At 38.2% G+C, this 12,932-nt stretch overlaps 1 protein-coding gene across 1 annotated transcript in view; it reads left to right on the top strand.

Moving 5' to 3' along the window:
- The first annotated feature begins 227 nt into the window (after positions 1 to 227).
- Positions 228 to 12,932, top strand: part of LOC139696838 (uncharacterized) — a 48,430-nt gene continuing 35,725 nt past the window's right edge. Inside the window, exons 1-3 of the mRNA XM_071595718.1 lie at positions 228 to 340; positions 7,207 to 7,330; positions 8,816 to 8,922. Of these exons, the coding sequence (XP_071451819.1) occupies positions 248 to 340; positions 7,207 to 7,330; positions 8,816 to 8,922 (324 nt within the window). The 5' untranslated portion in view covers positions 228 to 247. The remainder of the gene's footprint in view (positions 341 to 7,206; positions 7,331 to 8,815; positions 8,923 to 12,932) is intronic.

Raw genomic sequence — 12,932 nt, forward strand, 5'->3', positions numbered from 1 at the left:
TCCGGCAGATATGCTAGCTGCGGCTTATCTGTGAGGAACGTAACACGCTTAACATGGTGGTAGGAGATAATGAGTGCCAAGCGGAGCGGAGTAATGCGTATTATGTTGCGAAGATATGAGTATAAGGCGAGTTTAAGGGGAGATAATACCTGACCTTTATGACGAGGTCTTGCTGACGAGATCTCTCCACTGAGCAGGCAGAAGTCGATCGGACGGGATCAGAGACGCGTTGCTGGAATCTGGGGGGATGGATGTGCAAGGGAAGGTCGCCCTGATCACGGGCGGTGCGAGGGGCATTGGACTGGCCTGCGCCAAGGAGTTGTTGAGGAAAGGGTGCAGCGTGAGTATATTACAACCGACCCCACACGAATCACATTCCCGATGGAATCACACACGTTCAATATCGACTTGGTGGTATTCCATGACTGTGTTATCAGTAACGCCGACAAAATCGTAAATTAGTACAGTGAAGTTCCGTGTTTAGGCCCATATCGTTTACACCGCTACTTTTTTGTCTTTACCATATGACGAAAGGGCCAACTGTGACCATGCAGACCGCATACGGCTTAAGGAGAATGTGTATCTTAGGTTGTTTGAAAGTTAATGCTTAGTGGGTGGAGGGTTTGATTATGACCTTGAGGCTCGGGATCGAATCCCGGTGACTCTGTACACCTCAGCATCACCCAAGCTGTGTGAATATTCGAGTAGTGCCAGATCACCCTTGAAAACCGAAGTCAGAACAAGGAAAGTAAAGCCCCCAAACCCTGAATGTGTGAATTTCACTGGTCGTAGGGCTAAGTACATACAAGAAGAGTTATACCCTCAACCATCTATTCAATCCACGAGCTTATTACTGTGAGGTTACCGTGGTGTCATGGTTATAGTTACGCATTTCGCTGTATCTATTTTTTCATCGCCCATACAGCGATAACCTAGTGAATTGAGTGCTTGGCTATTGGACGGATGGCCTGCTTTCGAAACTGGATTACACATTTCGGCTACACCCGATTTGTTGGATCTTTCTTGGATGCAGGAAAGAAAACTGCCCCTCAACGTTTGCATTTTAATTTCACACGCATTAGGGCTTAGCATAGTGAGTTCTCCCTATCAAACCAACTATTTAGTTGATAACTAAGGTATCATACCCCTGAGTACCTTGTGAATTTTCAGAGAGCCCGAGGGATGAAACATGACGGATCGCCTGAAAACAATTTGTCATTGTGAAGGTGGTGACTGATCCGCTTAGACTTTTGTTGCTATGTTGGTGATCAGGTGAGAAACAGTAGACCTTGGAGAAATGGGGATGCAATAATACGGATCATGAAAGTTATAGGCTATATCGAAAGAAATATTGGTTTACAGATTTCCTCAAGTCATCTTTCTCAACCTCTTCACTCTTCATGGTTAATTGCGCGAAGGACATCCTCAATTGCTACTCGACGTTCATCCTTGCTATTTCACTGCAGTCCTCCCCATCCACTGTATCCCCCATTACAATCTTCATTAATGTGAAGAGAAATGTGATTATTTAGTACTCCTTTCCTTGGTGTCAGTGTTTTCTACAGATTTTAATCTTCAATCGCTCTCCTAAGGGCTCCTTCATCAGTCACTCGGTCTGACAATTTTATTGTGAAAAAAAAAGTTTTCTTCGGCAGAGGTACCCGTCTCAAATTTTTGCTATGCAATTTAATTTTGATATCGATGAGAAATATGAGTGTGAAGCGGTCATGGAACAAAATTAATAAATTTAAGCCGCTCCTTGGTTTGGATCTGTAAGGATACGAGCAAGACCTTTATCTCTGATATTTTAGCGTCATCAAAAATGTTTACAGAGATTGCTGCTTCACAGAGAGGTTTGAGATACAGAATACAATTTAAATTCAATGGATGAGACACATTTGTCATATAACATTGGGTTGAGTTTTCGTGCCTTGATGATTTATTAAGTCGAGATATGATGACTGGTGGCACCTTGGAAGATATCGCGTGATTTTTTTGGGTACTAGATTAGTTTGAGGAGATATTGGAAAGGAGTGGAATTGGTTATGGCACCGTGATTTGACGGACGTTGGAACTTAATTGCTTAGTTATCTGCCATTTCAAACTCTTCCTTTTGGTTGTGATATCTGTTTGTACATCAATGCAACTCCCGGTGAGCCACCCCAAGGGCGTGGGACACCAAGTGTTCGAATATCAGCCATGAAAGTGTAAAGGAAGAAGGCTGTAATTGGGAGGCATGTATTAATTCGTTCGTGATGCGTCCTTTTAGTATTATAATAATGATTTGCATGTGGAAGAAATGCAACTTTGAATCAATTGCATTTTACTTTCGACAGTGTCTATGGTGTACGGAGTCGCATAATCGAAGCAGCAGTGGTATTCTATTTTTATGGTGATACAAATTTACTCAGAGTGAAGTAATATTTAAGGAAGTAATATTTTAAAATATCAAAATATCATTATATAATTGCTAATTAAACTGCTACGTTATGGTTCTACCTGCAAGAGGGTGATCTAATACAATTAATGCCACATTTTCTCAAATGTTAGAAGTTACGCGCTCTCCGAAATATCGGTGACAACTTTAAAAATAGCTTACATATTAATTGTTGCAAAAACAATTTGTGTATGCTTGTTTAGTTTTATTTGCAAATTAATTCTCACTTTCCACTAAATTGTCTATGCTATGATTTAAGTTTTCACACCGTAAATTTCCATCTACTTCAAATGAACAGAGAGACAAAGTAATGAAATCATACGTAGTCACACCACTACCTTGCGAATGAATGCAATTTCGAATGTTTCAATTGATTTAATTCGAAATTTTCCCCCAAAGCAGTTCCGCAGCTTTTGCTAATAGAAAAATAATGTCAATTCATCTTAATAAAACAGTGACTAATTTTGTGTGACTGAAATATTGAGAAATTAGTTTATATTCGACGAATGTTATAATCATTGCAAAGGAAAATTTCAAGAGCAATTGAGGATTATTTTATCCCAGCTTATAATTGCTGTCCATGCTGCAATGTTGCGTAAAATACTGTTGTGGTGGAATGCATTTTCACGCATTCTTACCATAATAGTCTTTCCGACGAAAAATAGCGAATAAATATTCTAAAAAAGAGAGAATTTAAAAGTTAAAATAATGGAGTGAATAAACGTTCTCGAATTAGAATTGACAGTATAATTTCCTGTAGAAAATATCATATCGGAATAGCCGGTTCGTTCCGGCATATTCGTTCCATGTAACCTTTGATTTTGATTAGGTTTAGTTTTTAATGAATTACTGCTAAATTTATACATGAGTTCAGCAAATATCATCTATCTAAATTATATTCAATCTAAGACATTTATATCGATATGTTGGCCAATATACATACGTATGAATCCAGTAGATTCGTGCTAAACGATTTCTTTTACTTTTCTTGTAAGACTTGCGTTTACTCATACAATAAATATGAAATTTCTCGAATTTACCACACGTTTGAGGTTTATCCATGGGATATTATAAATCATGTAAAAATCTGAGTCAAAGCGAGTCGTTCATCGAATGAGCCAATCTAGGTCATGATAGCAGGGCAAGACAGACGACTTGCTGTGACTGAAGGACAGCCTTACTTTTCGAAGGTCACAACGAAACGTTTGCGAAAATATAGGACATGATTATAGAAAATAGCGTTATATCATAATTTGATTTGGAGGAAGAAACTATAGCAGTGCAAAGTCTAGCAAGTTGCCAAAGTGAGACGAAAGAAGGAAATGGAAGAATGCAAACACAGAGTTAGGTAGAAGAACTTACTAAGTATTTTATAATAAACTGAGGCGGGAAAGTGACATACCCCAAGAAGCGTGGAGGAAAACCCAGTGTGAGGACATGGAAAGTTTACCAAGGAAAGGAGAGATGAGTGAGAAGGAAGGTGAAGGATCTATCTGGAAGTAAGAAGGGAAAAACGTCAGAAAAATAATAAAAAGAGGAAATTCATAGCACTGTTTAGAATAGATGGACTGTATAGAATAGCAACGGCCATTGAAAGGGAATATGGCGTAGATGAAGATAGTATAGGTCCAGGCTTAATTGGTGGCGATATAGAAAGGAGCTTAAGGGAATTGAGATCAAATAAGTCCGTGGGGTGGACAATATTCATGCAGAACTACTAAAAGGTTTTTAAAAAAACGTTTGAGAAAAAGTCGGTACCTCTTCCACGGTCGGAATTAAAGAGGGAATTGTTAGAGTGAAGGATATCAGGTTGTGTTTTGCTAGGGGAAGCAAGGAAATATATCGCTGCACCGTTTAGAGTCTGTGTACATCATCCAAAATCTACCTTAACCGGTAAAATACCAAAAAAATAAACAAAGAAGGATATAATTTCATATCTTCCATCATAAGGAAATAAATAGAGGGTAATTTAACGTACAATATCAATACTTTCCTCTAGTGAGCTGAATTTCTCATTTTCTACTTTTTATTCGATCGTACATAGCTGTGGCCTCTCCTATAAATTTTATGACAAGCCCATAGAAATATCTAATATGATAATTTAAAGCATAATGGAACAAAGAAAGAGATAAAAAATGAACGAATGTTTCCGCGAGATTAAAAATTGATACCCAGATGAGAATTTTGTGAATTGTTCAATGTTGGTAAACTTGACAAAATATATAAAACTATAAACACAATAATCAACCCGAAGGTCGGTTTGGTAGGTGATAGTAGAGTTCACCCAGTAATAAGCCCGACGGCGTGTGAATTTCGGACATCAGGGTAGGGTGGCCAGTTCCTGAGCCGGTTATGGTTTCTATAGCCGAAAAATCACATGGCTTGGGTGGAGGTGCCTTACCCGGGAATCGAAACCGGGCCCCTCCGGTCAGCAGTCCAACGCTCTACCCCATGGACTACCGCGACCTTATAAATATCTTAATAGCGAAATGTATTACTGCTAATTTTAAAATGGCCATTAAATATTTATAAAGTTTATATGATACTTGCATAAAATATATTTGGTACTGAAATAAACTTCAACTTAGATACATTTCAGAGATTTTATACTGTCAGGGGTTTGTTTACATGAAAAGTAATTATAGGTGGAGAATATTTGCCTAAAATATTAAATGACCTTTTTACTTGAATACTTAGTTATCGAGTTATCTAGATTGATTTGCCCATTTGGAAAGAAATCTAACCACCAGGCAAAGTATACACGCAATAAAAGACGTATGTACGTACTCTTATGCCTCAACAAACAATACGATATTATCACTTCAAATGTTTGCGGAAGAAGCAAGGTCATTTATTCTCTGAACGCTCTATATCCGAACTGGACTTTGTTCTCATTAGTGATACAAAACACTTGTATGTAATAAGAGAAAATAAAACAAAATGACAAACAAAGCTCACAAATACGAGTAACCAGAAAATATTTCCTCGAGAGTAAGTGCCAAGTGAAATGAATATAAATCAATATTGATTTTTATAACGCGACGAGGAAATTAAATTGCAGGTTTGACTCTATAAATCCACATCATAATGCTATGCAAGTTGCTTAATTGGAGTTCATTAAGGGGTGTTAGCATAATTGCGTGTAAATGATGGTAATCTAGGGCATCTTTAATTTTTTATAACTGTCCATAGATCGAAAATTTGATAACATCTAGATATTTCACAAACTCTGAGGTGTTTGGCCTTGAATTAGTTGAAATCGCGATTCCTATCTATAAATACGAGTATATGACTGCGGGATAATATCATCTTGTTTTTATCTAAGTGGTCTAATCTTTTGAAAATGTTGGAAATTAATCATTCTTACGATTTCAGAAGCCAACTTGACATTTGTGGGTCTTCCTTGGAAAGAAAATCTGCATGTTATCACGGGTCCTCTCACTATGGTTTCCTGAATACCTCATCAATCCTCATCAATCCTCTTTCTCCATGACAATTTGTTGTTAACACAACTGACGGCTCTACGTCGAGCAAGAATTCAGTTCCACATAAACACTCGAGGAAGGTTCACTATTTATAGTTTCGTAAATTAGTAATAAGTCTAACGAACTGACGCTTAAGATCTTTGAGTACTTCCTAGGATGTGTCACAAATAATTTTCGTGTACCTTAAATACGACGAAAATCGAAATGAATAGCACCTCTCCTTTATTTCTCCATCACGTTTACTACTCCCACCCAATGAAGACGAACTCCCTTCAGGCGTATTATTCTAGTAATATTTTTCCAACCCGTACTCACATCAATTAGGGATGGGATTTCCTTTCTTCTTTTCTCGGAGGTCTTTTACCACGACGTGTGAAGTCCTCATCAACTGTTTATTTAGAGGATTTTTGGCAAAATTTCAATACTAGATCATTAGCCATTTAGTTGATATACGATTTAGAGGAAAGCGAAGGAACTCAGGTGACCCGACATTAGTTCAGCAGCGCTTGTTCGCAGACGAAACTTGATCGCGCATTCGACCGACAACTCACGAGAAGTCGAAGTTCGTACATTGAAACCTCACAAGGGTGGAATCACAGAGAACCACGTGATTTTTCCGGGTAGATTTTTCGCGGGTCTTAGAGAGATCAAAGCAAACAACGAGGGTCTTTGGGAAAGTGAAAAACATGAAAGGCATATAGAGGCAATATTAAGGCAATACGATTCATGCTAATTAAATAATGCATGTACCTTTAAAAAAATAACAAAAAAATAAAAATAAATAAAAAAAATAAAAGGTGTTTATAATTGCGTAAATGTTAAAGCGTAAAATGACCTCAATACAAGCGAACTGAAAAAACCTCTTTGAACATTAATTTCCATCTCAATCGGTTTCAAATATAATGATTCATAGATACAATAAAATCTACACTGATTGTTTTCTGTCTCCGTTTCACAAGTGCCGTCTTTCAGAGGGACTTATTGGAGAAGAAAAACCTCACAATATACAAGGAGTCCTATGTTTCCGGCTTAGACAGAATTCCTTTTTTAATTCAACTCCGCTTAAACAACATTTCACTGAATTGTCATGGTCCAGACGGAGAGAGAGAGAAAGAGAGACGCGTGCACGTGTTCACCCCACCCTAGCTGTTAAGAATTTCGAGCTTAATAATTCTCAAAAGAAATTAGTTGGCTGCCTGGATCAGAAATAAAAAAAGAACAATCAGGCAGCTGGGCAATAAATCACGTTGATTGACACTTATTTTCATGTGATTGGGTGATCAGGTGGCGATCTGCGACATAAATGCACTCGAGGGTGAGGTGACACACAAGGCACTGGCCGCGGAATTCGGACCCGAGCAAGTGATATACATCCGCGGCGACATCACCAAAGATGACCAATTCGAAGGTGAGACGACTGAGTGGTGCTGGGCAATTCTTGGGGTAAGAGGGGGGATGGTTGGATGTGGGACCCTTAATTTATAATAAAAAGTGCTGTTCCCATCATTGACGATTGTAACCCGTATTTATTTGTACATTCCTCTCATACATGCCTAGTAAATCCACCACAGACCCTTGAAATTCCAATATCCGTGTTGAAAGGGTGAAAAAATAAATTTTCCACTTTTCTTGCAAACCAGCTGATATCGTCCTCTTTCATCATAGGTAATTGTTTCAAAAGAGCCGACAATCCCACAATTCCATGCTTTGTTCGGTAACCACCATAAATTCTGTATGAGCAAGCAGTCTTTTGCGTTTAAATGTAAAGCGGAAATGAACGTGAAATGCAAGATTTCTGGATATTAAGATATTACATTTTCTAGATATTTAGAGACTGAAAGCGTCGGAAGAAGTAATGAAATTTTGAATACCGAGTTTCCTTCTTTGGGGCGCTCCTACTTCAGAATTAATCTAGCATTCGAAGATAAGAGCATTTTTAATTTTCAATATACCATCCACTCCGAGTGCGTCCTCTGCAGTGCGTGCGCTCACAGCAATGTACTCGTTAGTACTTCTTAGTACGAAAGAAGGGATGGGCACGCTGTAACGGATATTCGAATGTACTTCGAAGGTCATCTCTACAACTCATTCGGGCCCAAATCAATCCACGTGTAAGATCGCGACCCGTCCCATGAGACGACAAACGTCCAAATTTTTATCGTAAAATTACAAATAATTCCAGATTTTCCCGAACTTAATTTTTTCAGGATCTCGCATTGAATTAACTTAACGCATATCAACAACGCCACGAAAAGACCCATGTAATGAGAATTTGGAATATTAAAGTGCATCTTCTTTTCCCTGATGGAGAAACATATTAAATGCCAACAACTATTAATCAAAACTAAAAGGAAACGATAGTTATATTCAGTTGCACTTAATAACGCTTTGAATTCTTTTATATATCGATTGCTTTATGTTTATCTACCAATAAGTTTTTATTGTTTTACGATATGTTTTTCGCAAATTAAATTCATTTTTATATTTATGTTATGATATTCTTTTCTTTGTTTCTGCATTTCTAAAATTCTATGGCCCCGCCTATTATAAATGGTTTAATTTCCAGGAATGAGAGTTTCCGAAAAAAGTTTTGAGTTTCCCAAAGAAAAAATGATCAAATTTTATAAAAATTACATTAATCATTCGTGTCATTGTTTGCAGTCACAGCGATTACCAATATGATTTTTTTCTGAAAAAAATCGCCGGATTTAATTTGCTTGTGCCATTCCGTTAAAGAAAAGTCTATTTCACATGTCCCCCTTGACGAAGCTAAATAGGCCACCAATATGTGTGAAAAGCCAAACTTTTGAATTTAATTTATATACCATCCTCATAAACTTAATTACATATCATCCAAAAAACCAATATCACGTAATATTTTTTCTCTTTTTAGAGGCCTTCAAGAAGACGAAACACACTTTCTCTGGTCTGGACATCGTGGTCAACAATGCGGGGATATTTGACGAGAAACGGTACGAAAGGATGATCGCCGTGAACGTGGTGCGTGATTGTTTGTCACTAAAAATAAGATAAATAGTTGATATCGGTCTCGGCAATATTCTCTCAATGTCTTTGTGTTTCCCAGTTTTTCCAATATCGCTAACAATACTTCCAAAGCTAAAACTGGTTTGAGATGGGATCAAATGTCGTTTTTTTCATTTTTTATTCATAAAACAAAATGCAATCGTAACTTCATATGGTTACATGAACAAAATTATCTCTTTTTAAAATACATGTTCATTTTTGCCCTGCCCGGACGCCTCTGGTGACCGGTGCGACCCGTGGGCCCCCGACAAGCTTTTGACTTGTCACCAGGCTTCCCAGGGGCCAAGCCATCAAAGTTGAGACAACACCCTCGATCGAGGCGGGACTTAAACCTACGACCTTTGGTTTATATAAGGCGAGCGAGTAACCCATCCATCTAACCCGTCCGGCGGTTCAAATAATGACAAAAATAGATTCCAAATGAGCTAAATAAATTATTAATTTATGTAATTAATTTATTAATTTGTCCCCGTAAAATATTGAAAAAGATATTACGATCAAAATGAATATTATTATTTAAGATATATTATGCACGGGTACAAAATTCCCAGCCCTGCATTTCCAAGCATCGCCTAACAATACAGGTCTTGATACTCTTCAATGCAATATTACCCGTCCTCTATTCCGTATCCTTTCTTACTCCCTTCATTTCGTCCAATATACCTTTCTTCCTCCCCCTAATTCGTTGGCCAAAAATTTTCCCCCCCAATCGCAGTCTTCAACATAACATGGACAATGAAAATTCCCTGTGCTCAGTTTTCTTGCCTCCTTCAGATCTCTTCTAACAGCACTCTTTCCTCCTTTATAAAGGACTATAGCTTGCACAAAAAACCGTAAATATATCATAAATATATTAGAAATTACTTCATAAAAATATCATGAAAAATATCTTCTTTCCAGTAAATCCATTCATTTGGGCCGAAAATAATAAAGTTCTTCTTTTTAGAAGTATTTCGTGAAGCCATGCTCCAGGAAAGGATCCATCCAATATTAAAAAGAAAGACTTTCGGCACTGGCAGAGGGGCTTGGAAGTAATGGCATTTTACGTCAAATCCATCAAGAATCATAGTTTGAAAATTATAGATTTTACAGTCGCGAGAATATTTTTAGCATTCATCTTTCCATTCGGGCGCAAAATCGACTCGTTTCCAATGGTTTTTTGCGCTTCGTTCTTTTTGGCTAAATCTACGAGTGAGTAATAGATGGATCGAGAATTCGGGGTCAACACTCTTCTTACCAAGATTCCAAAAAAAAGGTGAGAGGAGAGAGTGGACCAACTGCCAAATTTCACTGGGCAGCAGTCCGAAGTAGTTGTTTCCGGGAGGAAACCACGGTTGTGTGACATTTATTACTGATCGAAACTAAAATCTAACACGATAGATTCTGCGGTGAGGATTTAACGTATCGCCGTGATTATGTGTCGATAAGTCTAAACTTCAATGTCAAGACGGTTTAATACAATCCGTTCATCGCTCACCCCCTTTTCCCACAATATTCTCATTTCTCTCAGCTGTCGGCTGAAGTTTGATGACATCTTTTCTCCAGATGTGATTATGGGGCCTCAATGACTTACATCACGAACCGAGTTTACCCATGGCCGAGGCGGATTGATAACTGAATTATATCAGAGTTCTTTTATATTGGCATTGGCGCAGTGAGATAATTTTCGCCTCTTCGAGATAAGCACTACTGCTTCCGAGTCGTCGAAGTATCTTACGTCAAGGCGATCATTATCGTTTTGAAATATTGCGATAATATTTGGCAACATTTGTAGCGTGTCCTAATCAGCAAATAATTCAGCGACTATGGTCTCGTTGGACAGCTTTGTGAGTATTCGTCACTTAGATATTTTAGTTACTTGCTTGTCTATTCACTCAAGTTTCAAACTCGCACATGAGTACTTTCTTAACCCGTACCTATAACGTTACTCCACGGGCGATCGAAAAAACAGTCCCACTCCTATCCCATTTCGATGTCAGGTACGTACTTCGTTCCCAGCTCAAAGTCATTTCCAAAATATAAGACATGAGAGAAATAATAGCATATTAGGCATCCGATTTTTCGATTGAGGTGAAGGTAGTGCAGCAATTATATGCATGAGAACAAGAATATGGTGGAGCTGACGAGCACCATAGAATAAAAATATCTAATTTACTTGAAGAAGATTGAATTGTCACTGCACGAGCGCCACCTTAGTTCAGAAATTATCGACGAGTGATTAAAATTTATGTAACGCCCATTATTGCATAGTTCGTAGTAGGTATGGTGTCAATATACAATTTTCAAACACTCCGAGGTTCTAATTAATATTTGAAACGTCTTCGAAAACACATTTTGGGCATGTTAGTCGCTATTTTTTTAAACTATGCAATTTCGGCTGTTTTTCCACAAATTAATTGATATAACTTTTAAATGCGGTTGAGAACTGATATGTTGACACTAATAACTCTTATTAAACTGCACATACGATATAAGTTTATCGTGACAAGAACATATATGTATATCTGCCCAATCAATTCATAGTTCCTCTGGTTGTAGTCTACTATAGCCATAAGAACACGTGTGAGATCTTGGATTTTCTTTTGTCAATTTTCTTAAAAATAACACGGAAAAATTCCTTTGCATAATTGTCAAATGATGGGCGGTGGCGTCAGACTCTACGCAAACGTAGACTGTTTCATTAAAATAGCATGCAATTTAAATCACGATACAACCTCCTTAATCAATGCTCGCCCCGAAACCATTGCCGTATTTTAATTATTAATGCACTAGAATTTCTATTCTTCCTTGAGCGTGTCTGAAAACAATTTCAATACGTATAATCTAAAGTCCTGCAATCTCCTTGCCATCCAGTTGTATTTCTTCCTATCGGCCATCGCTTTAACTACTACAAGGTCTACACAACATTTTGAGAAGAGAAACAAATTTTTTTGCTATATGTGGAAAAGTATAAATTTCATTTATTAAGTAAGAAAACGGAAAGGAAATTAGGACCAAATTTGAAGGAGAAAAATAATATTGTAATGTGTAAGAAGCAACAAAATATCGTGTCTACAGGACAGCGTAAGTAATCGCAATGGAGGACTTCAGTGACACATTGTCACCAAACAATACAGGCTATTTAAATGAATTTAACAAACCCCTAGAGCAAACATTACACTAATATGATTCGACAGAGTTGAAAGTGTAGCACAGTGGTATCCATACGCTTTTGGTTACGTACCCCTGAGACAAAAAAACTATAACGCGAGTCCCTGATATTATAAGTACACACACACACAACCGCCACAATCAGTAGGTAGTGACCAAGATCTTTGCTATTTCCTCTTATTCGAGTATGCGATAAGGTTTCCACTGTCAAATCCTTGTCGTTTTGATGCTCATGATTGTGAATTTTACAAATACAAGTTAACGTTTGTTCATCCTTAATTTTCATGTTTTTTCCGTCAAACGGTCTACCCCTTCAGGTGCGGGTAACCTACTTTGGAGACGCCTGATGAAGCACAATCGGCATAGTACGAGGGTCATCCGGAAAGTAGTACCCGTTCGTGCCGCATGAAGTGCTGACGACGCGAGTAGCCGCTGGACGAGGTCAGATAGCTTCAGTGGCTTGTCTGCCTTCTCTGAGCCAAGTTGCGTGACGCTAGCATTGCCTGTGTTGTTTCTGTGATTGTTTACAATGTTTAAAAAAATTGAGAACGCCGCCAGTTGTGAAGTGAGGGCAGTGATTAAATTCCTCAATGCAAGAAACGTTCGCCCATGTGATATTCATCGCCAATTAAAGGAGGTGTATGGAGACAATGTAATGGACGAGTCGTCTGTTCGGCGGTGGTGTCGCAACTTCAACATGGGGAGGGGGAACACACACGACGATGAGCGTTCGGAGAGACCGTCTGTCATTACAGACCAACTGGTGAGCTCAGTTGACGAATTCGTGAGGAACGATCGGCGCGTCACAATTGATG

This window comes from Hetaerina americana, unplaced genomic scaffold (assembly GCF_022747635.1).
Source record: "Hetaerina americana unplaced genomic scaffold, ioHetAmer1.1.p SCAF_7, whole genome shotgun sequence".
NCBI classification, from domain to species: Eukaryota; Metazoa; Arthropoda; class Insecta; order Odonata; family Calopterygidae; genus Hetaerina; species Hetaerina americana.